Genomic DNA, 17,480 nt, shown 5'->3' on the forward strand with positions numbered 1-17,480 from the left:
AGCTTCTATGAGCCTGTTTCCAAATCAGTAAAATGGTGGTGTCACCAGCCCTGCTTACCTCGTAACGCTGTTTTGAGGTTCAAGATAGTTATGTGAAAGTACTTTATGAACTACATAAGGCAGCTAGTTTTAAATGTTCCAAGTTGAAATGAACAGGCTGTTATAAAAGTTTCGTGATCAGCTTCCAGCATGGGGTTTATCACATCGTAAATTCTCAATATGTATTTTCAGATCTCTTACCTTCAAATTTAAGGTTGAGTATATCTCTGAAATAATAGTAAAATAGGGCAGGTTATTAAAATTTATAACTGAGGGCCCAAATCCTTGATCATTGGTTGTCATGCTATGGATGTAGAAACTACAGTTTCTACAAGTTAATATGCACGTTTATTTAACAATTATTAGATAGGATCTAAGAACTACTATAATCAGCAAACATAACACAGTCAATACTTAAGACAGTGAACTGCAAAAAATTATTCCTTTATATATGTTTCCCAATTTAGGCTATGAGGGAGAGCAGAAGCTATAGTTAATCCTCAGAACCTAGCCCAGTGCCTGGAACATGAGGCAAGATTAATAAATACATACCAAAGCAGACAGTTCCTGACCTCAAAGAACTGAGAAATCTAGTTGGGGAGTCAGAACAAACAGGCACATCCATAAACAAGTTACTAAAAACTTTTACAAAATAACACATTTGTTTCCTCCAATCCATTCTGTATCTCCAGCCAGATCAATTTTAAAACACTTTCCCTTGCTATTTTACAACTCAAGAAACTGTAACAGCTCTCTATTGCCTAGAAAAATGCAGTTGCCTTAGCCTTACTCCAGACCTAATTCTTCATTTCTGGGGGTAGGACCCAAGCACTTGTATGTTTAAAAGCTCCGTAAGCATAAACGTAAACACACACACATACACACATACACACACTTCAAACTTTTGACATTACGCTGCCTTAAATATCTAGAGTTATAGAAATCTTCAGGTAATTGGCTCATTCTGATTGTAATTTTCATGACCACTATCATTCACCTAATGATAAGCTTCCTTCAAATATCAGCTCCACTTATCTAAGACTGAACCATACAAGTTTACAACATGAATCTATGTCTCTGAGATCATCCTAAATAATGTGTAGAAAAATAATCAAGGGAAAGCATGAAACATTACATTTCAATAGACTTGAAATCCAAAGGGTCAGACATTCTTGAAATTAAGTTTGGAAGTACGAACCTGGATGCACAGTATGTAAACAAGGCCACTGTGTAGACTCTATCAGATAATGAATTCAAAAGGAATATGCACTGAAAGTATAGTGTTTCTATCTTCTTGCAGGTGGAAGGTTCAAGTTACCCTATCTTGTTTTTACTAAGGGCCAAGTGATCCAAATATACAGGAGGATTATATAAGTAACTCTGAACCAAGGGTGATTTTGCTCTCAGGGACATAGGGCAATGTCTAGATATATTTTGGGTTGTTACACTGGGAGCTGCTACTGGCATCTAGTGGGTAGGCTATGGAGATGATAATAAACACCCTGCATTGTACAACACAGCCCCCCACAACAACAATAAAAAATTATCCCACCCAAAAATGTCAATAGGTTGAGTAACCCTAAGTTATACTGCCAAGGCCAACAAGGCTGTGCAAATCCAAAAAGCCACAAAGTATCTGTAGGATGTCACTTTACAGAAGTAATGTGTGCCTTTCCATCGTTACAATGGTGGAGCTGGTAGGTGTACCCAGGCCAAACAGCGAGGCTGGATGCAGGGTCAGTGGCCCAAAAAGAGTGCTGAATTTTTGCTGCACGTGCCTAAAAATGCAGAGAGTGATGCTGAGCTTAAGGGTTTAGATGTGGACTCTCTAGTCACTGAGCACATCCAGGTGAACAAAGCTCCCAGGATGCAGCGCAGAACTTACAGAGCTCGTGGGTGGGTTATCCCCTGCCTGAGCTCTCCCTGCCACAGTGAGATGATGCTTATGCAAAGGAGCAGACTCTTCCTAAACCAGAGAGGAGGGTACACAGAAGAAAAATAAACTTCAGAATAAACTGAAGAAACAAAAACTTATGGCCCAGGAGTAACTTCAGCATCAAATAAATGCTAAAAAAAAAAAAAAGTCAAAGAAAAAGAAGGTTCAAGTTAGCGAAAGCCCTAGATGAAGGATTTGACAGAAGGGGAAAAAGAGAAATAGCTATTAAAGATATGAAGAATAAAACAATTATTTCTGGGAATAAAGTTATATCTACTACAGGGATGAAGAAATGTAAGAGTTCAGTATAAATTTGCATAAACCAGACACCTCAAGCCGAGTGTCACAGGACAGACTAAGGGACGGACAAAGGGCGTGATAAGGGGCAGATAATCCATAGGTGAGAAAACTGTCACAGCAGAGACACTACCCCAAGTGGAAGCAAAGGGCTGAGTTAAGGATTTAGAGGACCCTTACCCTCACAGGCCCTTTCCTCCCCTGAAACATAGCCTCCCTGAGCCCTCAGCAGATCAAAAGAAGAAGTTCTAATCTCTTGTGGGCACATGCTGATGTCATCACTTTCTAGATCTGAATCATCAGATGGAAGGCTTCTCTTGACACAGATTTCCAACACACATCCTTGAATAAAATTGTCCTAGATGTAAAAAGTGGCCAGTATGTCACTCGATATAAGAGACACAGAAGAATCTAAAAGAAGACTTCAAGAGAAGCATTAGAAATATAAAGATAGATTCGAAATGGTAATTTAAGCTGAAAGAATATAGAAAAGCTACTTCCAAAAGAGGACTTCCAAAGCAAACTCCGAGGAAACAACATAAATATGTCCCTTGTGGACTGATACTTTGAAAAGCAGTGACCCTTCCTGCCTTTTTTAAAAATCATTATAAACATAGTACCAATTGCAGTGCCTAGCACTGGCAGTACTGAATTAACAAATTTAAGAAAACAAGGGAGACAACTGGTATGCTTTTTCTGCATAGTCATGTGTTGCATGATGCCTACACTCTGGATCATAAGCCTGGCAAAGCAACCAATTCTTACTTGTGGGTAGACTGACAGACAGTAAGATGCACCTACTCACATACCTTCCTTCATGTCACAGACACAGTGACAATACCACCAAGGCCTAAGGGAGAAGGTTTTAAGAAAAACAAGGAAATCTGTAACATTCAAAGTAACAGGAGCCAACATGTTCAGCGTCTAAAGTTACTCAGACAGCAGATCTAAACAAAATTAACATTTGTTCTATTACCTTTTTGTTATGTTGCCATGGAATTTGTGTTTAGGAACAAGTATTTTCTGCAACTAGATGACAGAGCAGCAAAAGAGGGGATAGCTTTCATGAAAGAGGAGAGAAACTTACCCTGTAAACACAGGGAAGACAATAAATCCTATGGATTTTTATAGGGTCACATTTGTGTAGAACCTTTCAACCTATAATGTTTTTCAGCTTAACAGAAGTTTTGGGGGCCTCATATCCAAAATATGAGTAACAGGTAACAATAATCCCATCTCCTAAAATTACTGTAATGGGGAAAGGCAGAGGAATGTAAAGCAGATACAGGGCCAAATAAAATAGAAAATAAATGAAATCTTAAATGTTGAAAGAAGGTAAAATAACTTTTTATATATGACTCAATAGTTAGAAAAAACCTAGAAGCCCAAAGAAGTTAGAAAACATTCAACCTGCCAGCAGGCTAATCTTCTTTGTCAGCAGAAGTCTAGAGATAATCTCTTTCTTTGCTCCCTTCCTTTTGGCAACAGAAACCTGATAAAGTGAAGCAAGCCCGTGTTATTTAAAGAGCTGGAGTACCCTGAATTTCTAGGGCCCTCCAAAAGTACTGGCTCTGGTACTGAGCCTTCTGGAATGAGAGTTGTGAGCACAGGTCAGAGCTGTGCATGAATTTATCTGACTCTCCATTCTACCCTAAACTATAATTAGCGTCTCTAATGGGTAAGAAACAGAAATGAAAAAATAGAAACCCCAGAGCAGAGTGATCTGTTAAAACATAAAAGTTAGGTCATGTCTCTCTTCTCTGGTCATAACCCTCCATAGCTTCCCCTCTCACTCGGAGTAAAAAGAACAGTTCTTACAAGGGCAAATAAGACCCTTAATGACCCCTACACATCTGCAACCCTTCCACCCCCTTCTCCTACTACTATCTGGCCCCTGGTTCATTCAGCTTTAGCCATACTGGTCTCCTAGCTATTCCTGGAAAAGCAAGAGGACTCTGCCTCAGGGCCTTTGCATTTGCTGATCTCTCAGCCTGGAATGTTCTTCCCTCTCCACCTATGTCCAACAGGTGTTCTATATCACCTCCTTCAGGTCTTTGCTCAATGGTCATTTTATCACTGAGGCCTAGCCTGTCCACCCTGCTTAAAAGTGCAATGGAGCCACCCCAGTATTCTCTCTGGTTTCCCTGCTCCATTTTCCCCATAGTACTTATCACTCTACATACTATAAATTGTACTTTCTTATTAGCTACTTCTACTTCCACCCCTCTTAGAACACAGTTTCTTATAAACAGAAATTTTTATCTGTTGTTCATACCCCATCTCCAGCATCTAAAGAATGACCTAAAGAATGACACAGTAGGTACTCAAGGTATCATTATAACACACAGAATCCTGTTCTCAAGGAGATTAGCATGAAACCATCTTTCTCTCCTTTTGCCTCCAAATCTTGTACCCTATAACACTTCAAAGTTCAGATAATGGCACTAAAATCTATCTATTTGTTCAAGGCCAAAATTTAGGGGTCATCTCAGACTCCTCTCTTCTGTACCTCTTTCTTCCCCACATTCAGCCTGGGAGCCAAGCGTGTCAGAACTCAGGACTTACTTGTCAAAAGTACAGAATTTACAGACCACCACCTTCTTCCCTAACATAAATTTTTAAAAGAATGAAATGATGGAAAGCCAGTTAATTTTATAAATCCTTAACATACATGTAGTTAACTTATGGAAGCACTATGCAAAGACAAACTATTTCTAATACTGAAAGCTTCATTTATAAAAAAAAATTTGTTTAAGTTTAAAGAGATCGTTTGTTGTTGTTCTAAAGAAACATATGCATGGCTTCCAAGTACATGGCAACCAGGAGACAAAATTCCTAGGTTCCAAGTCAGGAAACCCATTGTATAATGAGGTGTTTTGTGTGTGTGTGTGTGTGTTAGCACTATAGTAATTATACCTCTTGGATAGGAACAAATCAATACCAAATTTCACAGTGAAGCACAAAAATCCTTTCAAAGGTCTGGAGAGGCACTTATTTCTATTTATATCCTATACTTATATGACAAACATATACAGATAGTCCCAACTTTACAAAACACACACAAGAATTTCAAGCGAACAGGATTCATAAATTCAGGAATTAATTATTTGCACTCCTAATAATTCTTTGGGAAAAAATTTAATCTAGACAATAAGTTCATTTTTGGTTTATAAATTCTGAGAAGATGTGACTTTAATAAAGTCATTACCCTTCAGATTAGCTGGACAATGACATGGTGGGATTGGTTTTATACAATCACACCTCTATTACAAGTGACCCAGCAACCCCTTTCTTCACAAAAGAAGCAATAGGGGGAGGCAAACAGCACAAGAAAAGGTGCCACCACACAACTCAGCAGCCTACATGCAGAGGAAAGGTGACTTTTAAAGTGTTGATACTCCAGAACCAAACACAAAGTAGCACTGACAAGTTGCCATTTCTTTCACAAATGAGTCCAGCTCCTCGTCTATAGAACTGGGTTAATATCAGCATTCACAGTGTCAGTGAAGACTGAATAATAGTGCTTTGAATGAAAATACTTTATAAAATATTAAATCCCATAAAAATGTCAGTTAATACTAAAGTGATATCATGTGATCTAGCCCAGTGAATTCTTCCACCTTTGAATCCCAAGCCTCAAGGGCTCAGCACCATCTGCACTATTACCCATGAAAGGCAAAGTCAACACATAGATCATCTCTGAGGCTGAGTTGAAGGGAAATCAAAAGCAGAGTACTCCTCATTATCAAGAAATTAAACTGGCAGAATTGAAAAGCCAGAGGTCCAGGATACCCTTATTTTAAAATGGGTACTAGTGGGAAAGTATCAGTGGAAAAATGAGATTTGATAAACAAAATGACTATAGCCAACTTGACTGAAAGCTTTCTTAAAAATCTTTATGTATCAATGTATTTGCCATTGTGTTTAAATATTTATTGGTTAGCACTAGTAACATGCAGCAATCACAATATTTTTGGTTATAAAGAAAAGCAAATGGGAGGAAAGATCAATATGGGCCTATTATCACGAGAAAAGTAAAGGGCAAGCCCCTCTCATTGATCGGGAGTCAAGAAAGTCATTTTTGCATACTCAATAATGATGTCTTTTTATTTACTTGTGCCCTGGCTCATTCCCCCTCAAAAAAAAAAAGAAAAGAAAAGAAAAAAGGAAAACCAAAAGACTTAAAATGGTGAATGGCCAGTAATACTAACAAAATTTAACTTCGTTTATTTTTATTATGTTTATTTATAGACAATCTTGTTCTACAAACCATTTAGAAAGCTGAATTTGATTTCTTAGAAAATTTTGCCATCCTCTTACTAAAAGTCTTGTTATAAACTTTATATACTGATGATAAATATAAACTGCACGGCACAATACCTGGAAAATAGTAAGCAATTCATAAAATGTAGTTACTATTCACATTAGGATATAAGATCTATGAGGGAATGTATTATCTTGTCCCATCTTGTTCAACACTCTATCTCAAGAAACCCAGTCCAGTATCAGGTCCATAGTTGGTATTTAATAAATAATGTTGCATAAACAATTTAATATGAATTAAGAGTAATTCTCAACTCACTCATGTATTTTATGGTTACCAGTGCCCCACCTCCTCAAATCAACAGCAAGGGTCTGGAAAAACCATACCCCAGAGAAAAGGCATTTAAGTTCCTGTTTATATTTCCTTAAACTCACCACAAAGATTCCCTCCCCCCTTCTGTCTCCAAACCATAAATCAATGCTTTGCAACAACGTATTCTTAAACAATTTTGCTTCATTTCCCCTCACACACAATGCACAAAGTTCCTTAAAACTGCAAGACTTAGTTTACTTCCCTTTACTCCCTAAAAAGGAAAGGCATATTTGTAAAATCCTATCAATTCTCAAATTTCTAGTCTAACTCTTCGATTCAAATATTAAGGATGGTTATCAATAACCAAGGTGGTTCTTCATGGCTGCTTCAAGGCTATTTGCTTTTTTTACTATATATGTAATACAAATTAAAATAATGAAAATAGCCTTAATATTAAGATTTTTTAAGTTACACAACAAAGTGTATCACACTTCAGAGCTATCAAATTAGGAAACTGACACATATTTCAGTGACGTTGCATTCCTTAGAATACTTTCAGAGATTCTCTTTGGGAACAGACTTCAGATCCAGTTCTACAAGTCACGCAAGTAATTCCGTGTCATACTTTATAGTTGCGACTCCTACTTAACATAAAACAGTATCACCAACCTGACTGCTTAATCTTTTTCACCAGACTTTTGTCCAAATTCTCTAAATTATTTGGATTCAATTTGATTTTGTTATTCCCTAAAATCAAATCTGCGCTCAAAGGATGAAAATAGTGAAAAATAACACAGGCTCCAAAATGGATTCTAAGAGAAGTTCAAAAAAAGTATTTTCTGCCACACCTGAAAAGTTGCTAATTGAAAAAACAACTTCAAATAACTACTCTGAACATTGTAACACAATAAGTAAATCTAAATTGATATTTTCAATCAAAAATCAGTTACATTTGTTTATAGTCAATTGTCATATTGTATCAGTTGTATTTTCCTCCACCAATGTGTCATAGGTTACACCTTAAATCCTCTTCACAGAAATGCAACTATAAAACAAACAGGAAAGACACACAAGAAACTAAGAAACTTAACAGTGGTCGTCTGAGAAAAGGAAAAGCATGGTTGGAAAACAGAAAGAAAAGACTTTTCACTGAATATCCTTTTATACCTTTTGAATTTTATACAGTGTGAATGTATTACCTAGTTTTTAAAAATCTACTTAACAAAATTACTTCTAAGTGTCAGATATTTCTGGCTTCTATAAGCCAGAAAAGTATACTAGCACTAAAGAAATATGGAGTACGTTTTAATGGCACTTCTCTGTAAATCTGGATCTTCGGTTCCAGTGCAGAGCTATTCACACCAACAGCAGGAAAACCTTGCAAGTAGTTCTATACAAATTCACTAAACTCATCATAGTTGAGCTATTCTGCTGTATCATTCCATTCAAGTTTAAATGTCATTGGAAACAAAACTTGGTACTACAAAAATCGATGTGCCAATTCAAGAATGAAAAATAAACTAATGAGCTGATAAAGGAGCAATGATCCAAATACACCTTGAAAATTAGCAAATCGATAATTTATATAGTAAATTACTGCAAATTCCCTTAAAATGTAGGCTGCTATACTATAAAAATGGGGAAAAGATGTCAAGCGTGGTACCATTGGCAGCATAACTCAAGCAGCATGAACTAGAAAATGCAATATGATCTGCTGCTAGACACAATTTCACAATCTCAATTACCCAGAAGATTCTACAAAACAGGAAATTCATGATGTGACTTTAAGAAACATAGGAATTATATTTAAAAATTAACATCCTGAAATTTGTTCCAAAACAAAAAGTTTTATAGACCCCTTTCCAATGATGCATGGGCATGAATTATATGAATCAGTTTCAAATCGGGAGCTCTCAAATTACAGTAAGTCTAAAATATAGTGTATAAAACCTTGGAAGTTAGAGGAGGTAGTGAAATATTTCAGGTCCGGAAATTTGATGGTATTAATTTAACTTAAAACACATTCACAGTGTAAATGAAAGATGAAAAGTGTCTTTTCTCTCCTTTGGTATATATTCTATATCCTTATGAAAACCATCGTGTACCTCAGTCTATAAATGTTCCCTGCAAACCCTCTCAGGAACTTTGTAAAAACGCGGTATTATTCACAAGAATTATCGCAATTAAAAAATATTTCCAATGCCTCCCAATATCGTTAATAACTTTTTGATCTTAAGGGCGTCCAACGGATCTGAATCTCACTTGCTCCAAACGAGAAAATTGTTTTGTCAAACAATACCTAAATGAGAAGTGGTATGTGACTAATCAGTGAGGCCGCCAGTTTCTCAAGCTGCAGTGTTCTTGCAGGCACTACCACCCACCCCCAACTCTGCGAAAAGGAAATACGCTTTCAACCGAATCGGAAACACACCACTCAAGCTGGCACAGCGCTCACCGAGATAAAGTTGGTATTTTAAGTTCTATGGGTCGCTGATAATTCAAACGCGAATTCAAAAAGAATGCTTCTCAAAATGAGATTTCGACACAGGTTTGCAAAAGAGCCCGGACAGAACGCATTTGGTCGTTAGTTTTGTTCAGATGACCGCAGCCTCCGGGTCGGGCTTTGCCCTTCTTCTCCCGGCAGCTCCCTGGGTTTGTCTACTGAAAGCGCAGACTCCAAGCGCCCAGGATGGGCGGACCTCCGGAAAGGGTCTTTCTGCTCGACGCCAGCAGGGAGATCCCCCCCGCCCCCCAAAAAAAGCCTCCCCCGGTGCGTGCCCTGGGAGCAGCAAACCCCAAGAAGGGAATGCGCAGGGTGCGAACCAGGCTCGAGCTCCACCAGCACCACCGCCCACCGTGGACCTGCGTTCTGCACACTGTTGACCACTTTCCTGGGCATGCAGGGTGAGGGGTGCAAGGGGCAAAGGGAGTGCTAGACGGGGAGTCTATGGGGCAGCAATGTCCTCCCCCAAAGTAAATTCCTTCCGCTTGGCGCATCACTGAGCCGTGGGGGCAGGCCTGACTCTGGAGCTTGAAGGGCCAGCCAGCCACCACGGCTCCAGGCCCAATGACACTCACCACACGGAGCCATAGGCGCCGGAGCCCACCGGAGACAGGTTCTGGTAACGCTCTGGCACCTCCCAGATTGTCTTGTTCAGCTCCTGCCGGTAGAACGTGGGCCTTTCCTGAGACATCTTCCAGCGGCGGCCGCGGGCGAGGAGGTGGCCCTCCGGGGCCCCGCCTGCACCCGCACCCGCTCCTTGGCCCGCGATGCCCACCCGATGCGGCCGGGATCCCGCACTGGCCGCCTGCGCAGGTGCGGCTGCCGCGACCTCGCCGACTCCCGCGCGCGCTGCCCCTGTCAGCTGCAGCTGCTGGTCGCGCCTTTGGAGACTGGGGCAAGCCTTGCTAAGGGCAGTGGCGCGCTCTGGGGCTCAAGCCTGCGCCCGCCACGCTCTACCTGCACCCTCTCCCCAACCAGGCCGACTCCCGTCTGCGCCACGGGACTATAGCTCCAGCTGCTGCGCCCGCTGAGGTTCCAGTGGTCGCCGTTCCAGACCCAGAGAACAGAAGCCTCTCGCCGTACTCTCGCGAGAACAGCTCCTGGGACTCTCTGCGAGCCGAGATTTTACCCAATATGGAACCTGCCCACGGGAGGGGTTTGATGAGAGGAGAGGACGGGAGGAGCAGTTATCGCGAGAAGAGAGCAACAGCTGGAGACTGGAGGCAGGAACTCCCAGTGTCTGTTCTTGTTAAGGGCGCGAAGACGGACTTGGGAAGGAGAGGATAAGCAGGCAATGCATTCCGCGTGCGCCCCACCGTGGTCGGCGGGGCAGATGCCTTGCTCCATGGTGACAAGCGACAGTGACAAATAGGGTGTTGGGAAAAATCCAAAAGATCTTTGAACTGTGTGGTTAGTCACCAGCAGCAGAGCAGCTGCTCAGCGGAACCCCCAATTTCCAAGAAGTAATTGAGAAAGATTCCAGGCAGCAAGCCGTTGTAGTCCTATCTGCTCAAGGACCTATGGCTTACTCTTTGAAAGCCTGATTAAATCTGTCCCAAAGCAAATATAAGTTCTGCATTTAGGCTGAAGTTTTGCACCCAAACTCTCCTAGTTGGTTTCGAACTTTTATGTGCAGAAGACTCACCTTAGAAGTTTAAAAATGCAGATTCCTAGGATCCACAAGGATTATAACGAACACCAAGAATGTGCATTTTTACAATACGGTCCAGGCAATTCTACTTCAGGAAAGTCTCTGGTATCTCTCTTTGAGAGGCATTTTTAAAACCACTAACCTAAGGATTTGGAACTGACTCCCGCCCTGAAGAGCTTCCACTAAGAGGATTTTAAGCATTTAATTCTCAGAGTAAAAAGAACAAGGCAGAGAGTGGACTTTTGGCGGTGTCTTATTAGGCAAGTAAATGGACCTTCCTAGACCTTAGTTTCAGTTTATGAAAAGAGATTTCCTGTCTTACATTCCTAGTAGGGTCATTTGTAAAGCTGACCAAGATAATAAATGTGAATGGGCAAGATATTTTAACCCCATACCTTCCCCCACTGTTACCAACCTATTCTTGTTCTAAAGAGTGTTACAATAAGCAGAAGAATTGGACCGAATCTTATTCTCTCAGTCATTTCTCTTAGAAATAACTAGGTCCAAGCCAGGACAATTCTCATCTCTTCCCACGATTATTCTCTTTTGTGTTTTGCATCCCTTGGAGTGCTCAGACTTTGCCCATCTTGTCCTAGCATCTAGCACAGTGCCCAGAACATAAAAGATACCCCGTAAATATTTGTCGAACAAATTATGAACACCGACCATGATCTCAATTGAGAGGGTGCTGCAGGATCCTCAGTTCTCCCTAACGGGAGAAAAAAAATAATAACATCAGGTTCATGGGTGATTTGTGTAGAGCTTTTTTGGATTCAGTGTGGCTTAGCCTGGATTCTCTTGCCTACAAAGACATGATATTTGAAAATGTCCCAAGCCAACCTGGAGATTAGGGAGTTTTCAGTGAAATAATGGAGGTTGAAGGAGGAAATGAGAGCAAATATAGGAATCAAGGGGATGAATCAAGGGTACAAGGGAGCAAACTTAGAAGTAGAAATCCTAAAAAAATTCATAAATTTATCCAGCAAATTGGGATGATGAGGTGAGAATGACCAAAAGGGTAAAGATGAAGTAAACAGTACATTCTCTCACTCCTTCAACAAATATATATTGAACAGCTATTAAGTGCCAAGCACTTCTGATGAAAGGGTGATTAAAAAACAAACACAGTGCTTCCTAGGTGGAGCTTACAGTTAACTGCGGGGCAATCATTCAATCATTCAACACAAATTTATTCAGCACTTACTATATCTACCACACTGTTTTTAGGCACTGATGATTCAGCAGTTAATGAGAGATAGAAATCCCTGCCCTTGTAGAGGTGAGACAAATATTAATACAGCAATGCAGCAAGTGTTAAAGTGCGAGTGGGCCGATCAGGAATACAAGGCTGCAGAGAGGAACACTGACAGACTGAGCTACAGAAGGAGAGAGAGCAGAGCAGGAGACCCAGGCAGGAGGAGAGTGCCTTTAGTGGAAGGAGCCAAGCGTGTGGGGCCAAGAGCTAGGACTGGAAACCTGAGTGACCTTCTAGCCTTGCCTCTTCTGACCTGACATATTGACGGACAGACTTAAGTGAATTGCTCTGTGTGCAATGCGGGACGTGAGGCCTGGCATCAGGTAGGCCCTCAATCAACAGTAGTCAAACCTGGAAATCAGTGGAACCCTGGATGGCACAGGTTAGGGGTTTCCACGGCCCAAAAACAGGAGGGGAAGGCCCAGGTACCATTCTACCCGCCCCCACCCCCGCTGCCCCTGCTCTTTCTCCTCTCCCCGACTCTTGTCCCCCGTCCGATAGAACGCCCGCGGGTTCGGCCGCAACGGCGGGAACCGCCGGCGTCCGCGTTGGCAGCGCCGCCAGCCAGGCTGGAGCTGCGTCGGACTCCGGCGACCGCACTCCCGCCCCCGCCGACGAATCAGGTGAGTGGCTGCCGGGAGACGCCTGGGTACCAGGGCTGCAGGTTGCGAGCGGCGCGCCGCTCCGGCGTCCGGGTGCGAGGGACCAGCCCCTGGTCACATTGCCAAGTCCCCGGGCAAGGGCTGCGTCCGTCACCCGCAGAGCCAAGCACGTCGCGGGCGCTCAGTGAATATTTGCAGAATGAAAGAATGACAGTCGACACTGGGAGCTTATCTCTCAGGTATTGCCTCTACTTTTGAAAGGCCGCGTGGAATGGCAATGGCAATAGACAGTTGCGTGCGTTTTTCAAGCTGAATCCTTCCAAACCCTTTGGTCTGATTTATCAGGAGCTCCAGAACTGGTCCACTGCCCTAGTCTCATCTGACCACCCATCCATCTCCTCCGGAGGCCTGACTGCCCAGAAGCGCCTTGTACTTTCAGACCTCACTGCTTTGATTCATTTTATGCCCTCTGACTGAGCCCCCACTTCCACCATCCCCCTCACTTTGGCGCCTTTCTCTTCTTATCAAACCCGATTTATGTATCAGTGCCCACCCCAATAATGAGTTCTCTCCAACACACCCTACTTATTATACTCTCCTCAAATCACAGTAAGATAGTTGTTTGTGTCCAATGGTCAGCTCCTTGAGGGCTGTCATCTAAATTATTCATCCCCAGCCACTAGACAGCATGACTGAAGGATACTAAAAGCAATGCTCTGCTTGTGCCTCTTCTATATTCCAAATACATTTCCCATAAAAATGTGCGTGGTAACAGGCAAAAAAAACTGTTTCTGATGGAATTACAAATGCTTATTTTGAAATTTGGAAGTGAATTTTACCTTTCCATGATTTGAGAGAACATATGAAAGATGACGATATCAAGAAAAAGATTCTTACAACTAAACTGTTTCAGGATTTCATATCTATTGGGTCAATAGTCAGAAAATTAGGTTGCATTTAAATTTTTTATTCTTGACTTTTAAAATACTTTCAACACATTATGTTAATGAATCAGTGGATGGCTGGATAGGTAGGGGTAATTTGGGGGATAAACGAGCTAGGTCGAAAGTGCCTGTATTTTAACAGTGCCCTCAAGTTTAGCATTGAAAAGCTGACTAAATAAAGATAATTAGCTATGTTTACAGTGGTTTTCATACTTTACTGTGTATCAGAATCACCTGGAGGGCTTTAACCAGACTACTGGCCCATCCTCAAAGTTTCTAATAATTAGGTTTGCTAAGTAGAAGTTGCATTTCTAAATTAGTTCCCAGATGATCCTGATGCTATGTGGAGACAGTGTGTGGGCTATGGAGATCAGACTAATTTCTGTTAGTAGTGAATCCAGATATCCAAAATTATGTCATACTTATGGAATTAGAAAATGAAACCTTAAGTAGTTTGGACCTACCTAAATATTTTGTCTAATGTCAGGAAGCATCAGAGAATTGTTTTCTAAGTGGACATTTATCTTCAAGATTATGAGTAGAGCTTACCATGTTGTTGATCACACTGTAGGCAGAGGCCCCATCCTACTAATGCCTCCGGAGTCAATAACACAGACTCCCTCTTGTGTTGTGTCTCAGATGAAAGGTCATTATCCTATCGATGCAATTTGGATGACTGTTTTCTGAAATGTATCACTTTCTCCACACCAAAGTGCATCTGCCACTTGTCAGTAGGAGCTTCTGGTCATTGTACTTTGTGAGGAAGGGTCCTGCTAGTACATGAAGATGAACCACTAGGGTTTCTGTAAAATTAAGAAAGACATAATGAAGTTGTAGAAATGCCAGAGAAGACTACTTAAAAAAAATAATAATAAGGAAATCATTTGTTTTCCCTTGCTGCCTTTAGCCAGCCATGTGATGAGCCCTTTGAAGAGTTTTCCACCTGCCCCTCTTAGCTATCCTCACTATGGTCCCATGAGTTATGATTTGATTACCTCTCCCCTAAACTGTTGTAATAACAATGGTCTCCAATGGTCTCTTTACCCTCATTCTCTTCTTTCTCCAAGCATGGTTCAATGGCGCTTAATGTGTGATGGAAATGTTTTATGTCTGTGCTGTCCAGTATGGTAGCCCCTGCCACATATGGCTGTTGAGCACTTGTAATGTAACTAGTGAGATCGAGAGACCAACATTTTCATTTTATTTTAATTAAGTTAAATTTAAATTGCCACAGGTGGCCAGCGGCTTCCATACTAGATAGCAGAGCTCTAGACCATACCATTGACACAGCTCATTTTCCCAAAACATGTGTCTGTGCATGTTACTACATCTGCTCAAACACTTTAAATAGATAAAAAGTCCAATTAAATTTTGAATGGGCTTCAACCTACTTTTTGGGCTTAACATTGACTTTACTCAGATCTATTGAATTACTTGCCTTATTATCTTATTATCTCTGTAATTTATTCTATCCTCTTCCTGAAATACCTTATTCTCTTCCTTGTTCACAGTTTAGACAGAGCATAGCTCAAATCATATCTCTTCCAGGAGGCCTTCCTCATCCCTAGGGTTGAGATTATTAACTCCACTCTGTAGGAGATTGCATGGTATTAGGATGTGGTGTCTATTTTGGAATCAGAAAGATCAGATTCTGGCTCTGCGATTTAATTATTGTAGGACTCTGAGGAACTCACTAAATTCATCAGTAAAATGAATATAATCGTTATCAGGAAAATAGTACCTATCTCATGAGATGAAGAACCTGGCATATGGCAGAGAAGCAATAAACGTTAATTCGTGTCTTTCCCATCACTAAACTCTCACAGCACTATATCTTGCTATTTTTATTCTAACAAATTTTAGAGTCTTTGTATTCCTAGAGTACTTGGCATTCAGCAAATGTTTATGGAACACTAAATTAATTGACCACAGGTGAAATAGCGGTTAGAAACAAATGAAGGCCAAGAGTAGTACGGGAGAAATTTATAAAGTTGTGAAAATAAAAGCAAGCAAAATTAGTAAATCCTAGTCTAGTAAATGAGGGCCACCTCTTGAAATATAAATGATATAGATCAAAGACAAAATGAAATACAACTTTTCCTAAGTGAACTTGTAGGATATAATACCTCCAAAGGGTACTACAACAGAAAATATAAATACTTCAGCTTTGGAAGTATTTGATAGGAGGAGATGAGGATATTTTATGTCTTCAACAACAAGGCTTTTGGCACAAAAGTCACACAGTGGTGATCCACAGACCTCATCTAGCCTGTGGAAGAGTTTTATTAGATGTGTACTGTGTTTTAAAAAATATGAAGAGTGATTGACAACATTTAAATGTCAGAAGATTTCACATAAAAATCTGGAATCATGGATTCTATTGAGAAAGATCTGATCTGACAATGCTGGGCCCAATGTGACCTGTAACCACAGTTGCTGGAGTGGAGTAGCTGCTGCTGCCCTCTTCAGCCCCACAGTCCTCATTGTGCCTTGATGTTCACACATTGCCTACTTCTCGCCAACTCTGCCTTAGTGCCACTTTCAGAAACAAAATGCTGGATTCTAGCCCCTGGATCTAACCCATGATGGTAGTTATTATAATCTTGATATAATTAGCAGGTTAATTAGGCTCTTTTAGTTGCCAGGAACAGATATGTGCTAGTAATGGAAGTTTATTGTAACATTGCATGAAAAAAAGTAAGGAAAACTGGGTCAGTATTGCTATAGGTGGGGAAACAAAGAGGGAAATATTATGTTTTGATGTACAGTTCTACCTGTTTTTTTTGTTTATGTGAAAGATACGAAGTACTAATTCTCTTAAATGATACATTGTAAAATACCTCTTCCATCCTCTTCTGTATTTCCCAACCACATTCTCACTTCTTTATTGAATTTTTTATCTTTAGTTCATAGGTGTTGTATAGCATACTACTGCTACCCAATGCTTTAAGGGTAAAAGTACAATATATAACTATGACCCAGTTACTTAAATTTTCTAAAACCTCAGTTTTATCACCTATAAAATAAGGATAATAGTAATACTAGAATTGTTGTGAGAATTAAATGAAAAAACTCATGAAAAAAAATCTAGTGCAATGCTTGTATGTAGTAAGTGCTCAATGAATGTTGACGATTACAATGATGATGATGATGACACATGATCCTTCTGAAGGAAAACAAAGTTGTTGATACATTAAACTCATTTGCAGCCTTACCTATTAAAGAACTATTTGCATAGTCTACATAATTTGTGTTTTCTTATATATTTTATAGCTATGATATATATATACTTTTTCATATTTATGTGGAAAAATTTTAGAGTTTATGCCTTTTTTATTATTCAAAAACACAGATGATCAAGAATGGTCATACTTTCTCCCAGAGATGGATCTATATCCATCCTAATTCCTCATTCTGATTCTCTTAAAAGAGCAGAACCATACAGATTTTTAAAGCTTAATGTGACCCTTAGAGATCATGTGGTCCAACCATGTCATTTTGTGCACAAGGAAACTGAAAGTCAGTTTCTAAGAAACTTCCCCAATCATACAGCTAGTTAGAAAAACAGCCAGGGCTAGAACCCCAGTCTCCTGAGACCCTGTGCAATACTTTTTCTCCTACGCCATGAAGCCTCTAAGGGGATACTTGAAAGTCATTGAAGAAATATTTGTTGAGGA

The 17,480-nt window shown here is 40.4% G+C and overlaps 1 protein-coding gene across 4 annotated transcripts in view; it reads right to left on the reverse strand.

The window, feature by feature from the left end:
• Positions 1–10,478, reverse strand: part of MAPK14 (mitogen-activated protein kinase 14) — a 67,948-nt gene extending 57,470 nt beyond the window's left edge. The window contains exons 1-2 of one of the 4 annotated variants that reach the window (XM_039856334.1): positions 10,309–10,455; positions 9,927–10,009 (exon numbers count right to left, since the gene is read on the reverse strand). Coding sequence is in view for 3 of the 4 variants with exons in the window: in XM_039856333.1 (XP_039712267.1) it covers positions 9,927–10,042 (116 nt within the window). In the remaining variant the exon portion in view is untranslated. Of the gene's footprint in view, positions 1–9,926 lie in introns of all 4 variants that reach the window. The other 3 variants (XM_039856333.1, XM_039856332.1, XM_039856335.1) reach the window with 3 other exon arrangements.
• Between the last annotated feature and the right edge of the window lie 7,002 nt (positions 10,479–17,480).

This window comes from Pteropus medius, unplaced genomic scaffold (assembly GCF_902729225.1).
Source record: "Pteropus medius unplaced genomic scaffold, Ma_sr-lr_union100, whole genome shotgun sequence".
Lineage (NCBI taxonomy): Eukaryota > Metazoa > Chordata > Mammalia > Chiroptera > Pteropodidae > Pteropus > Pteropus medius.